Below are 23859 nucleotides of genomic sequence, written 5' to 3' on the forward strand. Positions count from 1 at the left end.
CCTACTCGGAGTGATCCCTGAGCACCAGCAGATGTGGCCCAAAAACCAGAAAGAAAGAAAATAAATCTGGATCAGCCTGGCAGTCAGGGTAACTTAGCGGGGGCCATCAACAAGTAATTTGAGTTTTGATCGTGCCTTCTGCTCTTCTTTGGTTTGGGGGCCACCCCATGTGACGTCAGGGGTTACTCCTGGTTCCCCACTCAGAACCTGCTGTTCTACCTCTCCAGCCCCGATGTTCTCTTTCTTGAGTAGAAATCATTAGATGAACATTCGGTCCTTTCAAGGTTTTCTCAGAACTTGATGATAAAGCTGAATCTGAGGCCAGTGGGGTCTGTGTTCACTTTAAAAGATTACAGGATTTTGGTTGTTTTGTGTGTGTGTGTGTGTGTGTGTGTGTGTGTGTGTGTGTGGTCATCTTTGCAGTTGGAATACAATGCAGCCATTACATTGCTATCATTTCTCAAAGCTGTTACAAAATTATAAGATGATAAAATGTAACGTTAGACCAGGGAGCAACCAGATATCATTCATCGTTCATTCCCTTGTGGGTCCCGGGAAGGGAACTAGATTAAGGGGTATTAAGTCACCTTCCTCAGTTAAGCACTGGCTGCAGCTTTGAAAAATTACCTTGCAAGGATCTGCTTTGACTTCTATCCTACTCCCTACACTAGAATCCCAACACGTCCACTGTAGATTTCTAGGGGAGAAATTCCACTGGACTCTTACCATAAAATAGCAGCGGGCTGGAATTTTCATCATTTATCTGAAGGCAAATTTGAACATTTGCTTGATAGTCAGGCCAAGCTGCGTGATGTGTTGGGCCTCGCCTGGTTCAGAGTGCCAGCCTTTCCTCGAGCCCCCAACACGACGACGGCTCGTGGCCTTGAGCTTGTCACCCAGCCCCAGTGTCAGGAAGACGGGCCCCAGCTGGGAGTCAGGGCGCGCTTCAAAGCCTTTCTCTTCAGAGGGGAGAAATCCTGTGAATTTCATTAATGTCAACAAGATCTGAGAGACTGCGGGCGTTGGAGCCCTGGGGCATCTCTGACAGGTCAGCGCTGTCGTGGGTCAGATCTTTGGGTTTCAGAACCATTGCAACTTTGGCTCCCAAGACTGTGGAACATCCGGCAGACTTCAGGGCTCGTGGAAAATCGTCATTTTCCCAGAGAATGTGTAGTCCACCGGGGAAGAGGCATCTCAGGTGGACCAAGACCCCAAGCACCAGGAGTTACCAAAGCAGGGACACGTCTTTTGGTAAAGAGGGAAAAATCAGCTCCCTGAAACACAGCTGAGCTTAAAAATGAAGAAAGAAGGGACCGGAGAGCTGGGCAGTGGGTAAGACACTTCTCCCCGAGTGCAGCCAACCCCAGTTTGACCCCAGTACCAGAGGGTCCCCCAAACACTTCCACGAGTGATTCCTGAGCAAAGAGCTAAGGGCAAGTCCCAGGTGGACCCTGAAAACTAAACTGAATAAGTCTAAGTAAAATAAAACTGCACCATGGGTCTAGCTCTTCCCTCAGGATTCTAAGCACGGAGTACCTGGAAATGCACCTCCCCGGGGACCCCTCTGTAGTTTCACTGGACAAAGGAGGATGAGGCTTCCTCCCGCGCCCCCACCCCGCTCCTGACCAGGAAGGAGCGGAAGGAATGGTGGCTGTTCCCACCGTGGTTTTGCCAACACCGGGGAGAGAGCCCTTTTATTCTAACACAAGCCATGCTATTTCTAGAAAGTAAATTAAGTCCAAGCAAACCCCTAGTCAACGGCTATTTCTGGCAAAACAAATGTTGACAACTCCATCCAGGTCTGGGGCTTAAAACTGGAGCCATCGTAAGAGAGAAAATATATCTGTAGCTCACATGTCTTCCCCTCTTAGCCCAGGTTAAAAAGAAGCAAATTCAGTAGCAGTCATTTTGCAATTCATCTGTACTTCTCATTTCTTTTCATCTTCATTTAGGTTAAAAAGAAAAAAAATTCAACAGCAATCACTTCAAAACTCAGAAATACTATGAGCACAAACACACACGCGCGCGCGCGCGTGCGTGTGTGTGTGTGTGTGTGTGTGTGTTTGAAGCAACACCCAGCAGTGCTCAGGCCTTACTCCTGGCTCTGCACTCAGGGATGGCCCCTGGACGTGCCGGATCAAAGCAGGGTCAGCACACCAAGGCCAGTTCCTTCCCCCGGACTCTGGCCCCAGTGAGCTGGCATCTTAGTGGCTTCTTCTTAATGAGCAGATTTTCATGAATCTCTTTTGAAAAGTCTTGGTTTTATTTCACTACAACTAACACCTAAATACCCCTCAACGCAGACAGGGTCTCTGGGCCCTCTAACGCCAGACCCACTAAATCCCACTGGGAACAGCAGTCTGTGTCATCTGCTGGAAGTGGGCATGGCTGAGCCACCCACAGGCCACCTCCCGGAGCCCTGGACACTGCCCCAGGCTCGATGGGTGATGGTCAGCACAGGCTGAGGCTGAGGCCACAGAAAGGCAGACGCCTGGACAGATAGGACTTCTTCCACCTGATTCTTAGAGTGCTTGAACATTTTTTATTTCAGGGTCTGAGAGGCCAAAAAGAAAATGACCATAAGAGATAAAACAGATGCGCCTTTCTGATGCAGAAAGAAAGGATGTGTTTCCTTCACCTGGTTTCCATTTGCCTTTGGTCAGTGCTCCTCGAGGGCGTGGTGGTGACTGCCCAGTCTCCCTGGGCAGGCCGGCCACTCACCCGGGCAGACAGGGTGATGCAGGTCCAAGTTACTCAGATCCTGCCCCGCCCCATGCCGGAATGCCACACCAAGTCCTGACTTCATCTCTCCTATCCGACACCCCACACGCGACGCTGCCCCCACACTGGCTCTGTCTTCTGTGCTGCAGAGACGGTTCCCAGGGGACCACGCGGCGAGGGGCTGTGCCAAGCCCCACCTCACACATGCGCTCCTGCTCCTTTCAAAGTCAGCAGCTGCTCTCCACAGTCCCACCCTTCGGAGAGAACATTCCAGAGCAATGACCCCCGCCCCGCCCCCCGCCCTGCCCCCTCATCACCGAAGCCCTCCTTGCTGTCAAGCTCACCCCAGTGCCAGCCCGGGATGACCTCATCCTGGCCACCGAGTTTGTCCTTCCTCTGGCTTGGCCGCCTTTCCGTCTTTGGTTTTATTTCCCCTTTAGTGGAAACGGAAGGAAGTAAACCAGAGGCAGTGAACGATGCCAGAGAGTGTGCCACCAGTCTGTGGACACTGCTCTTGACAGTCGTGTCTGTGCAGCGTGTCTCTGTGCCTGTGTGGCAGACCACTCTGTGCAGCGGACAGGGGCCATGGAACCCCGGGTGGTGGTAGGGGAGGGCGCCCCCTTGTTGGCATGGGGGTGGGAAAGCGCATCCCAGTAAGAAGCCAAGACTGTTGCTGGACCCTGTACACAGGAACTGTACCTGGGATCTGTAGTGGGCATCTGTACATGGGATCTATACATAGGCTGGTTCATGGGGTCTGTACATGGGATCTGTGCATGGAATCTGTATATGGGGTATGTGCATGGGATAATATGCACAGGAACTCTACATATTATCTGTACTGGGGGTCTGTACATGGGATCTAGACATTGGCTTGGTGCATGGGATCTGTCCGTAGGATCTGTGTATGGAATCTGTACATGGAATCTGTACATGGCATACTTACATCAGATATGTTCGTGAGATCTGTATACAGGAACTCTACAGAGGATCTGTACTGGGGATCTGTACACACCCTAACCAAAAAGGTGATGCAAAAGAGAAAGTATCTGAGCTTAAAGAGATTTTGACAGAGCACAAGAATGTGTATGCCTAAACTTACCACCGACGTGATTTTAAAAACCAGCACATCCTGGCCAGGGTTGGAGCACGTGCTTAGTGTGCAGAAGGCCTGACCGTGAGCCCTGGCACTGCATGGTCCCCTAGCCACAGAGATGGGAGGGAGCACTGAGCCGGGAGTTTCCCTCAAGCTCCACTGGGTATGGCCCCAAAACAAAAACGAAGGAAACCAACAACTCAAAACAATAAATGCTCCTAAAATAATCCCACCCCAGAAACCGCCTGCTGCAGGCAAGAATCACTGGGCAGAGAAATGAAGCCTCACTGGTCTCGCTCGCTTCCCATCCCTGCAGAATGCAAAATCTGCTTCAAACTTTTGTCATCATCCTGTTTATTTGGGTATAAATAAAACATATCTCTTCCATCATCAATAGACCTTCCTAGCTGCTGGACATAAAATAGATTCCTAACTTCCTGAATTGAAATGCCATCTTCCTAATCAGAACTGACAATGGTAAATAACCATCTGGCCGGGCCCTATTCCTTGAAGCCTCCTCGCCTGGCTGGCGCACGAGCCGGTCATCCGCATTCCCGATGGTGAGCGCGGGCCGGCAATGCAGTTCTGAAAGGGAGACCCAAGGACCGGTGCCGCCCGGAGGGGCCCGGCGCCTGGGGCCCAGCCGGTGGGAGAAGGGCTGTGTTCCTCTGTCCTTGCGTTTGGTTTCTGCCCCAGTGATACACATTCCCTGACCCCGACATACTCCAACTCCAACTCGGTTTCTGAGTAGGCAGCTTCTGTTCTCCCGTGGGCCACTGTGCAGAAACAGACAAAAGGCTACAGTCTGCCGACTCCCACAGCTGAACATTTTTTTTTTTAAGTAAGAATAGGTTTGTTTTGTTTTGTTATCGAAATCAGACACTGCTGGTCACTGTGTCCTTTCGGAAGGCCATGGACGGTGGGGTGTGTTCAGATCTCCCTTTGAGGGCCTCCTGCGGGCCCCCGCCGCCTCCAGGAGGGAATATGCCTGCCCCGTTCTTGACCTTTAACTAGGAGGCCGATTCGTTGGCTGCTCTCTGAATCTCTGTCGTAGGAACTGGGCCCCGGCAGGTGCACTCAGCACCACTGACCACTGAGCCAGGGACAGTAGCTCGGTGCCATGGGCTAGAGGGTCCCAGGCCAACGGGGGCTGGCGTCCTCTGTCTAGGCCTCCTCTCCCGGGACCAGGAACTGATCGGGAATGTCAAGGGAACGGGGAGTATAGTCAACTGGACTCTCTTCCCTGGTGACAGGAATCCTGGGAGTGAACTGTCATGTCCACCTTCTGGGCCTCCTGCCCCTTCTGAGTCCTCTGCTGCTCTTGGGGAGGACCAGGCTCCAGGCTCCCTGCCTCGCTGGAACTCTCATCCTTCACATCTTCTCTCTGTCCGGCCTGTAGCAAATACCCCTGAGTGCTCCCCACTCCCTCCTCCTCCTCCTCTCCAAGCTCCCCCGCAGGCTTCTCCTCCAGGCACCCCCCTGCTTGTCCCCAAGGGAAGTCCTGCCCCCCCACCCCGCCCTTCTCAGACCCACGGTAAATCTCTGAAAACAAAAGGAGGAAGTCTGCTGGTGTGTCTGAGAGGGTTTCTCTTCTCTGTGCCACAGAGCAGGAACCCTGTGTGAAAGCCTTGCCGGCTCTGGCTCTCGCGTCTGGGCCTTCCGGGTGATGGTGGGTTAACTTCAACTCATCAAGTTTAACTTCAATTCTGTCTCCCCGGGGCAGTGGTGCGCACCCCTCCAAGGAAGAAAGGGGGACAACAAAGCCCCCTAACTGCGAGGGCTTTGTAAGCCATTTAAGTTGATTTGCTAGGAAGAATTGATCGCCACTCTCTCCAGATGAGTCATCCTCCCTTTGTCTGAGCATTGACAGCATTTCTGCCTGCCTTTCCCCTTGCACACAAAACTCATCAGCGCAACAATGCATTTTCTCTGTGAGAGAAGGCAGTCATATCTCTCTGCTCTGTTTCTGGAAAAGTCCAGGAGGAGACCCAGTTCAACGGCCTCTCTGTGCCCCTTGGGATTGTCATTGCCACACTCAGAACATCTTGTGTTTAGTTTTGAATATGGGAAATAGCTGGGGAGGGTCTAGAGCCTTGTCGACCTCTCAAGTAAGAGCTATACTCGGGGGCCGAAAGTGGGGTCTGACTGAAGCACGAGCTCCGGCTGGCGACCACCTGCCTGCTTGCCCGTGACGCCCCAAGTCTGAGTGTGCACGTTGTCCTCCCCAGCCCTTGTGGTCCACTATGGCCCCTGACTGCTCACAGTGAGCCTACCCAGTGCCCGGTGCTCTGCAGGGCTGGCAAGGACCCGCCTCTGGAACAGTGGGCACTGGGCAAGCCTCAGGCAGCATGATGCCACCATGTCCATCACTGGGGACAGACGGGGGCAGGGCCTCCCACACTGCCCAGGTCGCCCCCACCACACACACACACACACACACACACACACACACACACACACACAGAGTCCTCTGCTCTGCAGTGTCAGAGGTTGTGTGGCCTCCAGCCCACAGGGAACCAAGCTCAGAAATTCGTCCCTTGGGGAGTGAGAGACACACCTGAAGTGGTCACCCCAAGACTCTGTAAGGTTCAGGGTTATTTGTATCCTCCAGGCAGCCCACTGGGGCTGCCCACCTGCCTGGAAGTAGAACCCAGAACTAGCAAGTGATGGGAGCTCCTTTGGGAAACCATAACAGATGACTGGCAGTAGCCAATCAGAGACACCCTCATGATGGGCGGTAAGCAATCAGGGATACTCAGTGAAACCAGTAACCAATCAGAGACACCCTATTCATAGCCAGTACCCAATCAGAGCCACCTGATGGTAGCCAATAACCAATCAGAGATGTCGATTCTTCCATCCCATCTGCCTCCCTAGAGGTGGAAATTCTGGCCCAGGCTGAGCTCTAGACAGGCCTTGTTGGGACCCTGAGGCACTCAAAGGCCCCAAAGGACATTTGTTATCAGAGTCCGAGGCACCACCTGGCAGGCCTGGGCAACCCCATCACTGAGTCCTTGGGCCTGACTCTGGACCTCCCCACCCAGGGGGCCAAGAATCCCCAGGAAGGGCTCGTATTCTCCGCTCTGAGGACCCTGAAGAAAGGAGGCAGGTGGGGGTCTGCCCAGCCCGCCAGCTCCCTCACATGCCCCCTTCCGTTGGCTCTCCTGGTCCTTTGCTGAGCTCTCACCAGCTCCAATGCGCTCGGTCCATTTGGAGCTTTGGTGACCAGTCCCCAGACGCTGAGGTGGGGCTGTGTGAGAGGCAGGGCCAGAGAGACAGGAGCTGAGGCACCTGCCTTGCACGGGGTCAGCCCTGGTTTGACCCCAGCACCCCTTGTGGTCCCAGAGCAGCACCAGGCATGACCCCTGAGTGCAGAGCCAAGAGTCCGCCCCAAGCACCACTCAGTAGAGCCCACAGATTGTTCTTAAAATCATTTTAGAAGTAAAGTGACGGGGGAATGCCGGGCTCCAGGGAGCTGCAGAAGAGTAACGACCTCCCTGTTGTTGTTTGCATGAACAGTGAATTCCGGAGACGGGATTGACTACAGCCAGCAGAAGAGGGAGAACATCGGCGACCTGATCCAGGAGACGCTGGAGGCCTTCGAGCGCTACGGCGGGGAGGATGCCTTCATCAACATCAAGTACATGGTCCCGACCTACGAGTCGTGCTTGCTGAACTGACGTGGGCCCAGCCTGGCGTGAGAGCGAGGCCACCTGCGTGCCCTGGTCATCTGTGTCTCCACTTCAAGCATCCCATTGTTTGTGACTCCTTCCACGGCTTTCGCTTCTCCAGCTGCTGAAATAGTGGCCCCTGGACCACGGGCCTGTTAGCCCTATTGAGAACAAGGCTTTCCGAATCCATAAATAGTGCCTGTTTCTTAGATTACAATAGTGTACTGTGCTTATTTGTTCTCGGAGAAGAATCGCTCCTTTATGTGGCTCGCACAGACGCAGGAGACCCAGTTCAACCTTCAGTTGTATAGACAATAAAACTCTAATTTTCATAAGCAACTCAGCAATCGCATTCTGTGACTGTCTGCCGGAGGGTGAAGTCAGAGGGTGGCAGAGAAGACTTCGGGGTGCCAGTATCACAGTGCTCTTGGCGGGGGGACGGGGGGCGGAGGCACCCCGCAGCCCAGGCCTGCTCGGGCCGCAGCCATGTAAGCTGCGTGTTCTGATGTTCAGGCCCAGCCCGGGACATAAGTCCAGCGACATGCAGCCCTTGGCAGCGCTGCTGAGGCCCTGCCGTCTGCACAGGCTCATCCACTCTCTCCGTGGTCAGGACTTGCTGGGCTCGCCCGGGTTATCTGAGCTGCTGGGGGTGGAGCAAAACAAGGACACGAGGACCAGGGCAGGGGGTAGAATTAGGCAAAGGTGATTTGGAAAGATGTCAGCTGGAGGGCTAGAGCGATAGCACAGCAGTGAGGGCATTTGCCTTGCATGCGGCCGACCCGGGCTCAATTCCCAGCATCCCATATGGTCCCCGAGCACCGCCAGGAGTAATTCCTGAGTGCAGAGCCAGGAGTAACCCCTGTGCATCGCCAGGTGTGACCCAAAAAGAAAAAAAAAAAAGATGTCAACTTCAATTCTTGCCCACGGGGTTTAGGGACAGATACTCCACAGTCTCAAGGACCCAAATGTCATAGAGAAAATGCTCCCTGGAACCTGGCGACCCCCAGCCATTTCCCAGCATGATTTTCACTCATCCTCATGGTGGCCCTTCAACTAAGCCAGCTGGGTCCCTGGACAACCCTCCCCTCACTTCCCCGCTGAGTCGAGGGTTCTCACAGTCATGACCGAGGGTCTGATGGCAGTACTGGGGACACTTCCATCAAGGTCCATGAGAACCAACGACCGGCATCCTTGTCCCTTGGCGCCTCACACAGTGACACCTCACTGGGTGGGGAGTGACGCAGGCAAGCCCAAGCATAAGGCAGTGGGCCTCGACTGCAGGCTGCGACTCGGCACCGTCCCCAGCATCCCACAGGGCCCGAGACCACCTTCTGCGGCGAGATCTCAGCATGTCACCCCACTCCAAGGTCAGCCTCCCTGGTTCCGGAAAACTCGGCTGCCCCGGGCAGGCGGGCCCTTGCTGAGAGCCAGGCTGCTCGTCACGGCCTTGAGCGTTTTCTTGGGTAAACACAGACACACGTCCAGGAGAACCAGCGCTGCCGGGAGACGCGGCCCCCTGGCAGCAGACGAGGGGATGGGCAGGAGACTAGGTGGGGGTGGGAGGGAAGGGCCCTGTTGGTCTTGAAGCAAGCCCACCCCTCCGGAGCCAGGCCCCACGCGCAGGCGAGAGCCGGGAAAACGCCTGGTGAAGAAAGAATGAGCCAGAACCAGGGCCGAGCCCAGAGCCTGCCAGAGCCCCGGGCCCCCACCTGCGGGGCCGGGAGACTGGGTGAGGTGGGGCAGGGCCAAGCCCTGCAGGACAGCTGTGGAGTGCCCGGAGGGCTGGTGAAGGGCTGGTGAAGGGCCTGGTGGAGCCTGGCTACCAGAGAGAAAACAAGGGAGGAATGATGTCTGGTTTCTGGGTGGGAAGGTGCTCGCCGGGGGCCGTCTCGGGGCAGTCCTGAGTCTTGGTGACTGGGCGTCGCTCTGCAGGAAACCCGGCAGCCTGGGGAGCACTGGTGCTTGCTGCAGAGGCGGCCTCGGCCGTCTTCCTGGGCTAGAGACTGCGTTGTCTCCGGCCCGTCTCCCGCACCTCGGTCGTCCTCTCCCAGAGCGTTTCCGATGGGCACGGAGGGCCCGAGCGAGGCCCGGGGGCCCTGCCAGAGTGCCGGCCTCAGAGGCCCGGGCCGGAGCTGGGTCCCTGGCACCGACCTCTGCCCAGGGCCATCCCGCAGCCTGTGAGAGCTGCGGCCGGCCGGCCACACCGGGGCAGCTGCACAGACAGGCCCCCAGCGGCGATGGGGAGGGCAGCCCCGGGAGACCCAGGCCCTGTCCGGGCACACTGAGGGGCGCGCTGACGCTGCTGCTCAGACTGTGGGCCCAGGCGGGCCCCTGCTCCCACGGTGTCCCCGTCACTGGACATGGCCCGGCCAGTAGGGGAGGCCAGGGATAGGGGTGGGCTCCCCTCACGTCCTCCGCTGTCCCCCCAGGGTGCTCCCAGGGAGCGAGGCCGGCCACAGTGGCCAGAGCCACCTCAGACCCTCAGCCGCCTCCCCCCACAAGGGCCCAGGGAGCTCCGAGTGGGTTTGCTGTGAGCACAGGAGCCGGTGCCAAGGGAGAGAGTGTGAGAACATTGTCTGGTGATGCCAAGGGCCCTGGGCAGGTGAGGTGCTCCAGCCTGAGATGCTCCAGTCTGAGGTGCTCCAGCCAGGCGAGGCGTGCAGGGGAGACAGGCCTGCTCCCCACCATGTGAAACAGGACCCCAGGCAGAGCAGATCAATGGGCCCCTCACAGGTGTGGGTCCTGGTTGGCACACAGACCCGCCCCTTCCTCACAGGCGTGGGTCCTGGTGGGCACACAGATCCCCCTTCCTCTCAATGTGGGTCCTGGTGGGCACACAGACCCCCCTTCCTCACAGGCGTGGGTCCTGGTGGGCACACAGACCCCCTCTTTCCTCACAGGTTTGGGTTAGACACAGACCCCTCCCCTTCCTCACAGGTGTGGGTCCTGGTGGGCACACAGACCCCTCCCCTTCCTCACAGGTGTGGGTTCTGGTGGGCTCACAGACCCCCCTTCCTCTCAGTGTGGGTCTTGGTTGGCACACAGACCCCTCCTAGAAGTCTGCCTCCCGGCACCATCCCTGACCTCCCGGAGAAGCAGCTCGCCACTTCTGTGCAAATATCCTGGCAAACTCCAGGCAGAATCGCAAAGATGGGAAGTTTTGTGAGAGGGTTGCAGGCCCGAAGGACGCGATTTTCCGGGACTTCACCAGAGAACAAGCTCAGGCCATGAGGGCCGCCTGCCTTGAGATCCCTGGAGCAGCTTCGCGCAGGCCCAGGAGGCCCCGCTGGAGCTCAGCGAGGCCCAGACGTGGCTGCCGGCTGCTCCCGCCCCCGCTGCATCCTGCGTCCCTGGTGATTCTGGAGTGTTCCCCACAGTGCCGTCAGAGAGGCCGGATGCCTGGACGTGGTGAGTTCTGCAGGGAGCCCCCGTCCAGCCGAGAGAGACGCCATGTTTAGCCTTCAAGCCCCAGAATCATACACGCCTCCACCCCCCCAGGCACTATGGGGCGAAGGGGGATTCCTGTTTTTTTAAAAAAAAAAAAAGGAAGAAGAGAGTATGGGGCTAGAGAAATGGCTCAAGGGCTGGAACACTTAATTTGCACATGGGAGTTTCACCCCAGCACTCCGTGTGCCCCTGAGCACTGAGATCGGAGTATCCCCTGAGCACCTTGGGTGTGCATCCCTACAAAAAAGAAAGTAGTAAGCCCGGGGAGCACTTAACAAGCAGCCCTCTAGCTGAGCGTCCGCCATCCGAGTGCATTTTAAGCAGACAGGAACTCTTTCAGCAATGCCAGCACGGTTGCTTCCCCTTTCTAAAATACACCAGCTGACTCAGGGGCCTTTGATTTCAGCCAGCGAAAGGGCCACGTTCGCACTGGCACCGAGAGAGCCCATGTCATTCTCCTCGTGCCCCGGCCCGGAAAGCGCCCACGTACTCCCCGTCGGTTGGGCCGCATGCTCCATCTGAGACCCCCCTGAAAAACTCCACTGTCGTCATCAAATGAGTAAAGGTCCGGGTTAGGTCTCCACCGCCAGACACGGCGTTCATGTGCTCTGGAAGGAGCCCGCCCGGGCCCCTGGGGCGCCCGCTCTGGCTGGGTTCTCCACAGTCCCCGAGTTCTAGCCCGAGCCGCTCACCAGCCCCGTCGGGCTGCAGTGGAAAGAATAACAGGGCGAGCGGGCTTGGCTGCGCCAGGAGGCTCTCCGACAGGAAAACTCACACTGGCGTTGAACCTGGTGCTAAAAATACCGCCGTCGTCTCTGCCCCCGTCCAGAGTGCAAGCAGCTCCACGGTGAACGGAAATCCAGAACACGGCCCCGGGCTGAGAAAGTCCAGCTCCAACCCTGTCGCTCCAAGTCCAGCCCAATGGACACGAGGGGGGCGGGAGCCGGACACAGCTTAGCACGGTCAGCTCAGGAGAGCGCCGGGACCGTTTCTGCTCACCCCACGCTGTCCAGTTTTAGATCTCACTCCTGACATGTGTGTTGGATGTGTGAGGTGAAGGTGGTGTGTGTGTGTGTATGTGTGTGGGGTGGTGTGTGTGGTAGCGGTATATGTGTGCATGTGTGTGGTGGTGGGGTGTGTGTCGTGGGATGTGGTGGTGGTAGTGTGTGTGTGGTGGGGTGTGTGAGAGTATGCTGGTGGTGTGTATGTGGTAGTATTGGTGTGTGTGTGTGTGTGTGTGTGTGTGTGGTAGTGTGGTGCTGGTGTATGTAGTGGGGTTGTGTGCGGTGGTGGTGTGTATGTGGTGTGTTGGTGTGTGTGATGGTATGGTGCCGGTGTGTGTGTAGTGGTGATGGTGGTAGGTGTGCTTGTGTGTGGTGAGGGTGTGTGTGTGCTGTGTGTGGTGGTGGTGTGGGGCGGTGGTGTGTGTATGTGTATGGTGTGTGTGTGTGGTGGTGTGTGTGTATGGTGGTGTGTGTGTGTACATGGTGGTGTGTGTGTGTATGTATGTGTGATGGGGGTGTGGGGTGTGGGGGGTGAGGGGTGGTGTGTGTGTGTGTGTGTGTGTGTGTGTGTGTGTGTGTGTGTGTGTATGGGCGGGAGGGGGATGTTCTCTTTGACCATCCCTCAGGCTCTGGGCCCACGCCCAGGCCAATTGAGGCAGAAACAGGCGTGTGGAGGAGGCGCCGGGTCCTCGTTCCCTTGAGTCCCTTGTGGGAGATGCGCTTCCCCGCTCGCGTTCCCCAGTGGGAACGTTGCGAGGTGCTGGGCTCTGAGTGCCCTCTTGGCCTTGCCAGACTTCTGTGGCGTCTAGCTCTGGGTGAGGGACGCGTCCTCTTCCTGTGCCGAGCTGCGCGGTGCCGCTTCAGTTTCTGTTCCACGTCGAGAGTGTTGGGAAACAGCCCCCCTCCTGCCGAGGACGCGGCCTGCTCGCCCAGACGCGCACGTGGGGGTCCAACAGCGCTAGGGCCCGAGCTCTGTGACCCCCTATTCCCTGCAGGCGCGAGCCTCTGGCTGGGGGAATCTGCCACCCTCCAAGAGAGCGGACAGCCCCGGGCCCTGCCGAGAGCCCCCAGGGGAGGCGCGGCAGGTGGCTGCTCGTCCTCCTCTTCCTCCTCCTCTTCCTCCTCCTCCTCCTCTTCTCCCTCACTTTTCCTCCCCTCTTCCACGTCCTCCTCTTCCTCACCACTTCCTCTTCCTTTTTTTTAAATTTTTTTGTCACATCAGGCAACATTCAGACGTTCAGGGGTTACTCCAGGCTCTGTGCTCAGAGTCACTCCTGGCAGTGCTGGGGGGACACCAGGATCAAACCTGGGTGGGCTGCGTGCCAGGCAAAGGCCCTGAGTGCTGCACTGTCACTCTGGCCTGACCATCTCCTCCCCTCAGCCTTGCTTTTCCACCTCGCCTTCCTCACCTCCCCTCACCTCACCTCCTTCTCTTCCTCACCTCCTCCCCACCCCCCTACCTTCTCTTCCATACCTTCGTTCCTCACCTCTCTTCCTCGCCTCCTTTCCTTGCCTCGTTCTCTTCCTCGCCTCCTCTTCCTCATGGACTGCTTCACCTTCTCCTCCCCCTCTGAAAGTGGCTGTGCCCCGGCTCCTGACTCAGTCTCTCCTGACGTGGAGGCCCCCACAGCTGCGCTCTCTCCTCATCACAAATGTCTCAGATGTCCGTCCGGAGGTTCGGGCTGCATGTGTGGGCAGCTGGCCCAGCCCCCTCCTCTCTGTCACCTCTTCCTGCCCCGACGGGCACCAGCTCAAGCCAGAGGCGTGTCCTTTGCCCACAGGCTCAGCTTCAGCCCCCTACTCTCTTCCTCCTCCATTCCCTCAGGCCCACCCCACCCACAGTGGTGGTTACCGGGGTGGAGGGTGGAGGGTGGGTGCCATGGGGCAAGAGCAGAGATGGCGACTCTGGATTTGGGGGCTCGGGGGGCAATCACACACACACACAGGCCACTCTGGATTTGGGGGCTCTATGATATCATCAACCATTGATGAACTGATGAAACACACAAAATCTTTTTTTTTTTCAATTTTGAGATCACACCCAGCAGTGCCCTTGGCCCTACACTCAGGGGTCACTCCTTGGAGGGCTCCGAGGGGAATAGGGGGTACTAGGAATTGAACCCGGGTTGGCATGTGTGTGGTAAGCACCTTACCTACTGTACCTGGTTCCACAAAAGTCCCTTTTCAAAGCTTAATTAACCCTGGTTCCCCTCATGTACGCGGGCGCCAAGCCCTCTGTGTGCCACATGGCCAGGGAGCCCGTGCCCACTCTTGCCCTGACGCCACTCCTGTCCTCTCCTATCACTGCACCCCCCTGCCAGCCCAGCACAAACACACTCCAGGGCAGCGCCCCACACACGTGTCCACCCCTCTGGGGTCCAGCCTCATCCCTGCTTCTCAAAGAGGCCGAGACCATCTCTCCTGAGGGGTTTCCCGTGGGACCCCGAGGCCAAGACTGTCTCTCCTGAGGGCTTATCCGTGGGTACCCCAGCCCCCCACCTTCCCCCCGACACTGCCGTCTCTGCTGCTCCCACACCCCAGCCTGGGGCCTTCCTCGCCCTCTCTGGCCCCAGAGTTCTCCCGCCTGTGCTCTCTGGCATGTGTCGGGCTACGGCACCTGTGGGCTTGCGTGTTGCACTGAAGGGCTCCCTGGGCACGTGGCCGGGACCCGCACTCGGCTACATGGGCCTAAGAAACGGCCGATGGGCCCTTATCAGACAACTCAACTGACTCCCAGGACTTCCTCGGCTGCCTGTGTCCACCCAGCTGGGCCCAGCAGAGCCTCCTGGCAGGCCCTCGGCCATCCCAGGGTGAGGGATCGGTTGTTCCGTTCGCTCCAGCCAAGGGGGTGTGGCACATCCTCTGACCCTTCCCAGCAGGTCGGGGTACAGAGGCTGCCCTGGGGGCTTCTCTGCCTCCCTGCAGCCCGTCTGGACCATGGGACGCCCCTCCCGCCCTCTAGGCAGGCGACCCCCAGCCAGGGCACTCCTCTGGGAGAGACTCCGAGTCCAGATGGTTCAAAGGTCCACTTGCCTCCTGCAAAATGGAACACAGCCCTCGCTGGACGCAGGGCGGGCAGAGCAGAGGTGGCTCTTGGCCCTTTGACTTGAAGGCGATGACGGTGACGCCGAGAAGCAGCCCCGGTGTGGCATCGTAGACCAGGGACGTCTCCTAGGGACGTTCTACACTCAGATCATTAAATCTATCTTGCAAACTCACGTGCAAAATCAGGCGTGGTTCGGCGTGAAGTTTAGTGACACGAGTTTCAAAGGAAATGAATCAGTAAATCTGTGAGCCCAGAATCCTGACACCTGGGTCTGCCCCTAAGCCCCGCCAGAACCAAGGTTCTCAGCGTAGGGCCCTGGCAGGTGCCCTGGGCACGGGAGTTTTCAGCCAGTCCCTGGGGTCCTGCCCAGCACCCTAGCCAGGAGCTCCCTGGATGGAGGGGCATGGCCGGGGGTTCCCACCACCGTCTGTGACTCCCAGGCCATGTTTTGGCCCCCAGAGGACAAGCTCAGAGCTGCGGGGGATTCTGCCGAGTGCAAACCTGTGAGCTGGGCTCCACGCAGCCGCCTCAGCCCAGGTCTGGCCGTCACCGCCCAAGCTACGGACACTTCGGGGCAACTGAGGAGAGTGGGGAGCCCCAAGGCCCCCCAAGAAGACGAGGAGATCAGCCCAGTCTGGAGAGGAGCGGCAGGCGGGTGAGTGACAGGTGCGCCCTAGGGCGTAGGGTCCCAATCCCGCCCGAAAGCCAGCGCCGCAAACCTACCATGGTTACTGCAGGCGTTACCAGGTGGGAAAACGCAAAGGCGTCAGAGCCCTGTCTAACGTGGCCCTGCCCCAAGTGCAAAGGGCCTGTGGTCTTTGTCCTGGAAACTCTGCCCCCCAAGTCGCATCGTTCATGTGACACAGAGGCAGCTTCCTCGCCAACAGGGCATGATTCAGAGACGGGCCTGCAGGGGGAAGAATGGACGTCTGTGCCCGCACTCGGCGCGCGCCCGCCATGCTGCGCGGGGGTCTGCAGAGACGCGTCTCTGCTCCCCGCCTGCAGCCGGCCGGTGGGTGCGTGACAGAGACCTCCAGCCGCCGGCCTCCCCATTCAGCCCGGCCTGCTGTGTCACCCGATTCAGCTCTGTGCATAATGGAACATTCTAGAGCCGGAGCCTTCAATGGCCTGTTTGTCTCCTCGGCCGTACATCTGGGGCCGTGAGCACGACATTAAAATGCAGCCAGAAAAAACGTCCCATAAAGAGCGTTATTGACGGCAAGGTAAAATGCAAACCAGCCTCGCGGGGGCCGGGGGCGGCCGGCAGGGGCGCCCTGTGAGGAGGGCTTGTCCGGCCCTGAGGAATGCCCCAGAAGAGTGTTTGCGGTCCAGAGCCCCCGCTGCAAAGCACTCCCGACCTGCGGCCCGACCGTCTCCGCCCCGCCTGAGTGGGCTCGGCGGAGCTGCGTGGGGGGCACAGGCCCCTCCCTCAGGAGCAGCTGCTCCTCGTCCAGAGCAGAAGGAGGACGCCCGGCCACGGCCGGAGGGGCGCCCTGGTCGGGGGGAGCCCAGGCCCCAGGACGGGCTGCCTGCTCACGGCGCCTCTGACTCCCAGGCACAGAGCAAACACGGACCCCGGGACCCCCAACGGGCCGGGAGTGCTGGTGCTCACAGCCTGTATGTCGCAGGGCTGCAGGGTGCACAGCACAGTCGGCCCGTGGGGGCCACGAGACAGTCAGCACGTGGACACATTGGGGACAGTCGGCACGTTGGGAGGCCATGGACAGTCGCACGTGGACACATTGGGGACAGTCGGCACGTTGGGAGGCCATGGACAGTCGCACGTGGACACATTGGGGACAGTCGGCACATGGGGAGGCCGTGGACAGTCGGCACGTGGACACATTGGGGACAGTCGGCACGTTGGGAGGCCATGGACAGTCGCACGTGGACACACTGGGGACAGTCGACACGTGGAAGGTGCTTTTCTGCTCTAGCGGGCAGAGGCCACACCCCGCTTGATGCGGGCCGTTGGGGATAAGTGGGGAGGGACCCCGGGACAAGCATGCGGGCCCCCCTCCAGCAGCGTCAAACTCTGCACAGATTCTCAAAAACACAAACAACTGAAGACCCCGAGGGCGGGTCCCCATCACTCGCTGGGAAGAGGAGGTGCATGGGCTGGTGGGCAGGACGGGCTGGGGGTGGAGGGACAAGTCCAGAGCGGGAGGAGGGGCGGGGGAGGGGGCTTGGGTGGGACGCAGGTTTCCTCCCGACGACCTGGAAACGTCCTCCCCACCCTGCCACAAGACTCAACCTCAATTCCCCTTCCTGAAAAATGGGGGGAACCATAATTGGCTTTTAAATTTTTACTTCTTTATTTTAAAAGTCATTTTATTTGTTTTGTTTGGGGCCACGCCCAGCCCTGTGCTCAGGAGTCGCTCTTGGTGCCGGGGCTGGGAAAGTGGCTCCCTCCGCTGTGCGGGCTCCTGGTGCTTTACTTCCTTATCCTTGCTGAGGGGTGCTGAGGGGTGGGCCCCATCTCCTGCCGCTGGAGCCATCCGGAAGGAGCCAGGGGACACTCCTGTAGGGCACGAGATTCTGTGGGGGCGGAGCACAGAGGGCACGAACAGGGTGGGGGAGGGGTGCCCTGGGCCCCAGAGCTGCAGGGTCCCCGGGGCCCCCTCGGGGTCCCCCGCCAGCAGCCGAGAGACCGAGGCAGGAGGCGCCCAGGGAAGTGAGTGACAGGGTCTGCGGGGGTCCACCATGTTGCCCAGACGCTCCCAGCTCGGGCTGTGGGAGTCTGTGGGGACCCCCGCCCCCGCCTGGAAGTTAAGTCTGGAGGGAATCTGCCCAGGCTGCCGCCCCCTCCCAGCCCCCCCCCCCCCCCGGGCTGGGCAAAGGCTTCTGTGGAGCAGGGAGGGGCCGAGCCCAAGGCACCGCCCAGTGACCAGCCACTGCGCCCTGTGCTGGCCTTCTCCAGCCAGACCCTGCCCCACTGACACCCCCGCCCCGCCTGGGGATTTCTGATTTCTTCCCCACCCCCGCCCCCGAAAATGTTGGAGCCGCAGCTTTGGGGGCCCCCCACCCACTGTGAGACACTGCTAGTTCCTGTTTTCTGGACCCCCGCAGGCCCTAACGCCCACGGGGTCTTTCCCCCAGCATGCTCCAAGCCTGCAAGAGGCGGGTGGGCTCCCGGGACTGGGGGTCTCCCACTCCGTTTTATCCAGGACCCCAGGGAGCACCTGCGTGGTGGCGGAGCCCCTGCTCCCTGGGGGTCCTCACTGGCTGCCCTCTTTCTCCGCCACCCTCCCTACAGCCCCCCAAGGCCCGAAGGCTGCTGGGCCCAGAGCAGCAGCAGGACGGCGTGGCAGGAAAAGGGGAGAAACGCTCACGCTGCTGAAGTGCTCATGAGGCCGCAGCGCAGAGCTCAGTGCCCCCCGGGGGCGGGGACCCAGGGCAGCGCCCTGGGGCTCACACACCAGGCACAGGGGTGACGCCGAACCTCAGGGATGTGAGTCCCAAAGGCGGGACGGAGATGCCCGTGCACGTGTGGACCCGTAAGGGTTCGAGAGCGTGACTGATTGCAGGCGGACTGGGGACGGCCCAAAGCCCACGAGCAGCAGAGAGGACAGGCCCCCAGGTGCGACCCCCCAGTGCGGGGAGGGTGAGCTGTCGGCGCCTGGGCCACGAGGGACCCCACAGAGAACGTGTTGCCCCCGTCCAAAGTCCCAGGGGAAGCCAGCCAGGGGCTCCCTCGGGGCAGGAAGGAACAGCAGGTCACTCCAGCTCGGCAGAGGCGACTGCCCAGCGATGAGCAGGTAACACCAAACCCTCTGCCTCAGGCATATCCTTCCTCTGAGGGGAAACGCCAGCAGGGAAATGCAGTTCCCCGAGGGGCTGTGTGCGACCCTGCAGGGCAGGCCACGCAGAGAGGCCCCGGAGGGAGCCCAGGGAGAACTGAGAGCTGAACCGAGGGTCGCCGTGGCCCGGGAGGGGCTAATAGGTGGATGCACAGGCCTGGCCACGCGTCTCTCCGCCTTGCGCCGACGCCAGCCCTGAGAGGCGGACACGTCTGAGGCATCTGCGGAGTGACAGCCTGGGCGGGGCCCTGCCTGGCCTGAGGTGGGCCTGTCACACAACTGCCACTCACTGACCCACGGAGAAGGGACGCCCGGGTCCTCCCCTCTCCCGGAGCCCCAACGGCAGCCAGGAGGGAGGCGAGAAGACAGGACTGAAAGGGAAAGACCAGGGTACGGGTGGGTCACGTGCGGGCATGCAGGCCAGGCGTCTGGGTCTTTTTAGAACAGTTTTCAGTGGGGTTTGGCGAGGTGTGTGTGAGGGGCCACTTCCGGCCATACTCAGGCGACAAGGCCACAGCTCAGCCTCAAGCTGCCACTCAGGCCCAATAATTCTGAGCCACCCCGGTGAGGAGGGTGGTGTGCGGTGCCGGGGATTGAGCTCAGAACTCCTGAGTGAGCACTCCAGCCCCCTTTAGTCTTTTGTAGGATCTGGTTTTCTCCCTTCACTCACAGCAAAGAATGTCAACTGTGGTCAGTTGACATTCTTTGTCAACTGACCACTGGGGCTCTGTATGTGCACATGTACATGTGTGCACACATGTGTGAGATTCTCCCTCAGGATGTGTGTGTAAGTGTGTGTGTAAGAATCTCCCACCTGTGTGTGTGTTGTGTGTGTGTGTGCATGAGATAGAGAGATTCTCACTCAGGATGTGTATGTGTGTTTATATGAGAGACATTCTGCCTCAGGATGTGTGTGTGTGAGTGAGAGAGAGACAGAGAGAGAGAGAGAAAGTTTCCCTTAGGATGTCAGTGTGTGGGAGTGAGATTCTGCCTCAGGATGTGTGTGTGTTTGTGCATGTGTGTGTGTGTGTGTGTGTGTGTGTGTGTGTGTGGGGGGGGGGGGAAGGAGAGGAAGGGAGAGAGAAAGAGGATGTCAGTGTGTGTGAGATTCTCCCTCAGGATGTGTGTGTGCATGTGTGAGTGTGTATGTATGAGAGAGAGGGATTCTCATTCAGGATGTATGTGTGTTTATATGAGAGATATTCTGCCTCAGGATGTGTGTGTGTTTGTGTGTGTGTATCAGCCCTTCCCCCTGCCTCCCACCCAGCCTCCTCGTGATCATAGAAGGGCTCTGGTCCATGGGGGGCGGGGAGGTGCTTCTGGTGTCCAAGCTTGTTCCACAGGCCGCTTTGCTGAGGGAATGTCCCTCCTGACATCAGGCTGCGCCCCTCCCTGCCCGCCCATGTCCGGAGTCGCACTGAGTCACGGTGGCTCCCCAGGGTGGCCGGGAAAGGGGGCTCGGGAAGGGCCTCTCGTCTCACCCTCCCGTCCAGCCCGGCCCCCTTGGCCACAGGGGCTGCCACTGGTCCAGACCCGCCTAGAAAGCAGCGTGAGAGCAACCTGGCCGTCGTGGTGACAGAGCCCCGATTCCTGTCCCGACTCCCCGGGAATGCGGCTATCGAGGCCTCGGTGAGACAATCAGAGGAAGCCAGGGGCCCCCTCCTGCAGGGAGCTCCGCACAGGGACAGGATTTATTCAGTTGCTCCAAACTTCCGGAGGCTGCCTTTCCCCCGAGGAAGTCCTGCAGGAAGGTCGAGTCCCCCGGCCACCCGCCTGGAACCCAGCACCATCCGGCACTCAGGCCGGGCCCAGGCTCCTGCCGCGCCCTGGGCGGGCGTCCATCACTGGGTGTCGCACAGCGAGCAGGGCAAGAGAGGGGTTCAGGAGACGGACGGGGGAGGGGCGGGGAGCCATGAGGGAGGGGGCGGGCCACCCGCCCCGCACCCCTACACACATGCTCTCACTCCTGCCCAGATTCCAGACGCTCTCCTCAGGGCACGGGGACGCTCTCTCATCTCCCTCCTGCAGCCACACACGCCTCAAGAGCTCACCCCATCACTGCTCTCCTCCCCGGCTCCTGCCCCTGAGGGTAGCACCTCCCCGTGCCAGTGCTCGGCCCCCATGGCCAGGCCTGAGCCCTGGGCCAGGCTGGGGACCCCCACGTGTGGCCAGTTCCCTGTTGAGTCTATGCTGAGGCCTGGCTTCTCCACACAGACTGTGCCCTGAACTGCTCCCTCAGACTGTGCCCTGCCTCTCCCCTCAGACTGTGCCCTCCTTCTCCCCTCAGACTGTGCCTGGTCTCTCCCCTCAGACTGTGCCCTGGCCTCTGCCTTCAGTCTGTGCCCGGCCTCTCCCCTCAGACTGTGCCCTCCTTCTCCCCTCAGACTGTGCCCTGCCTCTCCCCTCAGACTGTGCCCTGGCCTCTGCCTTCAGTCTGTGCCCGGCCTCTCCCCTCAGACTGTGCCCTCCTTCTCCCCTCAGAGTGTGCCCTGCCTCTCCCCTCAGACTGTGCCCTCCTTCTCCCCTCAGACTGTGCCCTCCTTCTCCCCTCAGAGTGTGCCCTGCCTCTCCCCTCAGACTGTGCCCTCCTTCTCCCCTCAGACTGTGCCCTGCCTCTCCCCTCAGACTGTGCCCTGGCCTCTGCCTTCAGTCTGTGCCCGGCCTCTCCCCTCAGACCATACCCTGAACTTCCCCCTCAGACAGTGCCCTGGCCTCTCCCCTCAGACTAGCCCGGGCTCTGGCTTTGGATTTAGGAGACTCTCGCCTCTCACTTCTCGCCTCTCACCTCCTGTGGGCTGATCGGTCGGGCCGCCTGCAGCGTGGACAGACGGGCAGGCGCGCACAGCCTGGCATCTATCCCCACCACAGACCAGCTGCACAGAGCCCCCTTGAGAGGATCCTGGGCCTTTGTGAGGGACCCGTGAGCCCCTGGGCAGCATCGTGCTCTCGGTGTAGAGAGCCAAGAGCTCCGTGCTGATGCTGAGGCGAAGGGGGCATTCCCGGGGTGACTGTCGGCCCCTCAGTGTGTCCTTGGGGCACGCAGCTGGGTCTCTGCCAGGTCCACACTGCTGCCCCAGGGGTGCCTGACACCAGCCGTGCCCAGCTGGGCTCTCTCTCTGCCCCAACACCCGAGCCCCCCGATTCTCACTCCCAGCCCCTGGCTACCCGGAGCTGTGGAGGTGGGGGAGCAGCCCTGGGCAGCCCCTCCCTCACCTGGCTTCTGGCTCCGCCCGGCTGCCAGCCAAGCTGCCCTGGGCCCCTCGGGGGCCCTGCAGTTGGGGGCTTGATCCACTGGCCGCCTAGAGAGACCCCGGAACCCCTCACGCTTGTTCAGTCGGTGGCAAGAGGGGAAACCCATGGCAGGCCCCTCGGGGGTCAGACGCCGACTAGACCCCCTGCCACGTCAAAGGCGCGGGTGAGGCCGGCAGCGGCCCCTGACAGGCCCGGGGCTGTCCACCTCCTGAGGCCAGACGCCGCCCCGCCTGTCTGCCCCTGCCGGCCCAGCAGTGAGCTTGTCCGTTTCCCCCCCCCCTACAGCCCCCCCGGCCCGTGAGTGATGCCCGCAGGAAGGAAGTTCTCCTGAATTGGTTCCGACCCAATGTGCGGGGAGGGGAGGGAAAAGAGGCCACAGACCCTCGGGGAAGCTCACGTAGGTGGGGCCAGGGCTCCGGGCATCGGGGTCTGTGCATCCCCGCGCTGCCCCGGGCACTCTCAGAGCCCTTGGCCAACAGGGGCCCACACAGGAGCCATCGATGGCCCCCGAGGAGGAAGCCAGGGCCGAGTGTGAGGGCCTGAGTTGGACTCCCAGCACCCGCACACTGTGCTCCCCACCCTGAGCACTGTGGGGTGAGGCACCTGGAGAACCCCCAGCCCCGGGCTCAGCCCAGCCCCGCCACAGACCCCCACGGGCATCTGTGGCCCAGGAGAAGTGGGCAGCTCACTCCACGAGACCGGGTTCCAGAAGGAAGGGCAGCGAGGCGTGGCCACACCCGGAGCCACAGAAGGCCCGAGCCTCGCCCAGGACAGGAGCTGTGGGCGGCGGCCGGCGGGGAGGTCACGGCTAAACCGCCAGCCGTGTGTCTAGGCAGCCTTTGATGACAGCGTGAGTTCTGAGAACAAAGCCTCCAGCCACGGCGTGTAACTGGAACCTGGGACAGAAATAGCTCCTGGCCACTCCCCTGGGGGGCACCGTGTGGTCTTCACCGGGACGGGGGTGGGGGGCGCGTCTGGGCTCCTCCACGAGCCGCACCGCGCCCTGCTTCCCTGGGCCCACGCCGGGAAGGATTCTTCCAGCACCTCCCTCCCACCAAATAAATGAGTGCGTAGGAAAGCGTGACCTTGAGCCAGCTGCTCCGAGCCTCGGGTCCAAAAGGGAAGATTCCCGGGTGCAAAGGGCCGAGAGTGAGTTTGAGGAGCCAGCTTCTCCCTAGACGACGAGTCCTAAGCCCAGCCCCACAGAGCTCCCAGCCTCAGCTCATTCCCTAGCTGGGATTTGTGCCCAAGACAGCCAGAGCAAAGGGAACCCGGCAGCTACGGATCAGAACCAGAAAGATACTGGAGTCGGGCCTTTCCCTCCCCTCGTCACTAACTTGCACATGCACCGCCTGTACTTTAGGGGATTCACGAATAAAACAATATACAGGTCACTAGAGCGGAATCTCCTTTCAACACAAAACATGCTTGTTTCTAGCTTAATCTATAACTGTCTAAAAAGCTAGCTTTCAGGGACCGGAGCAATAGCACAGCGGGTAGGGCGTTTACCTTGCACGCGGCCAACCTGAGTTCAATCCCCAGCATCCCATATGGTCCCCTGAGCATCGCTGGGTGTGACCCAAAAAGAAAAAAATAAATAAATAAAAATAAAATGAAAAGCTAGCTTTCGGTTTTTTTATTTAAATTTTTTTGGTACACAATACTCTTTTTTTTTTTTCTTTTTGGGTCACACCCGGCGATGCACAGGGGTTGCTCCTGGCTCAGGCACTCAGGAATTACTCCTGCCGATGCTCAGGGGGACCGTATGGGATCCTGGGAATCAAACTCGGGTTAGCCGCGTGCAAGGCAAACACCCTCCCCG

The 23859-nt window shown here is 59.7% G+C and overlaps 1 protein-coding gene across 3 annotated transcripts in view; it reads left to right on the forward strand.

Annotated features, from left to right (window-relative positions):
- PACRG (parkin coregulated) overlaps nucleotides 1-7821 on the forward strand; it is a 366509-nt gene extending 358688 nt beyond the window's left edge. For all 3 annotated transcript variants that reach the window (XM_055135352.1, XM_004600766.2, XM_055135351.1), the window contains one exon: nucleotides 7337-7821. In XM_055135352.1, the coding sequence (XP_054991327.1) occupies nucleotides 7337-7497 (161 nt within the window). In that variant the 3' untranslated portion in view covers nucleotides 7498-7821. The remainder of the gene's footprint in view (nucleotides 1-7336) is intronic.
- Nucleotides 7822-23859: the final 16038 nt, after the last annotated feature.

Source organism: Sorex araneus, chromosome 4, assembly GCF_027595985.1.
Source record: "Sorex araneus isolate mSorAra2 chromosome 4, mSorAra2.pri, whole genome shotgun sequence".
In the NCBI taxonomy this organism is placed as follows: Eukaryota; Metazoa; Chordata; class Mammalia; order Eulipotyphla; family Soricidae; genus Sorex; species Sorex araneus.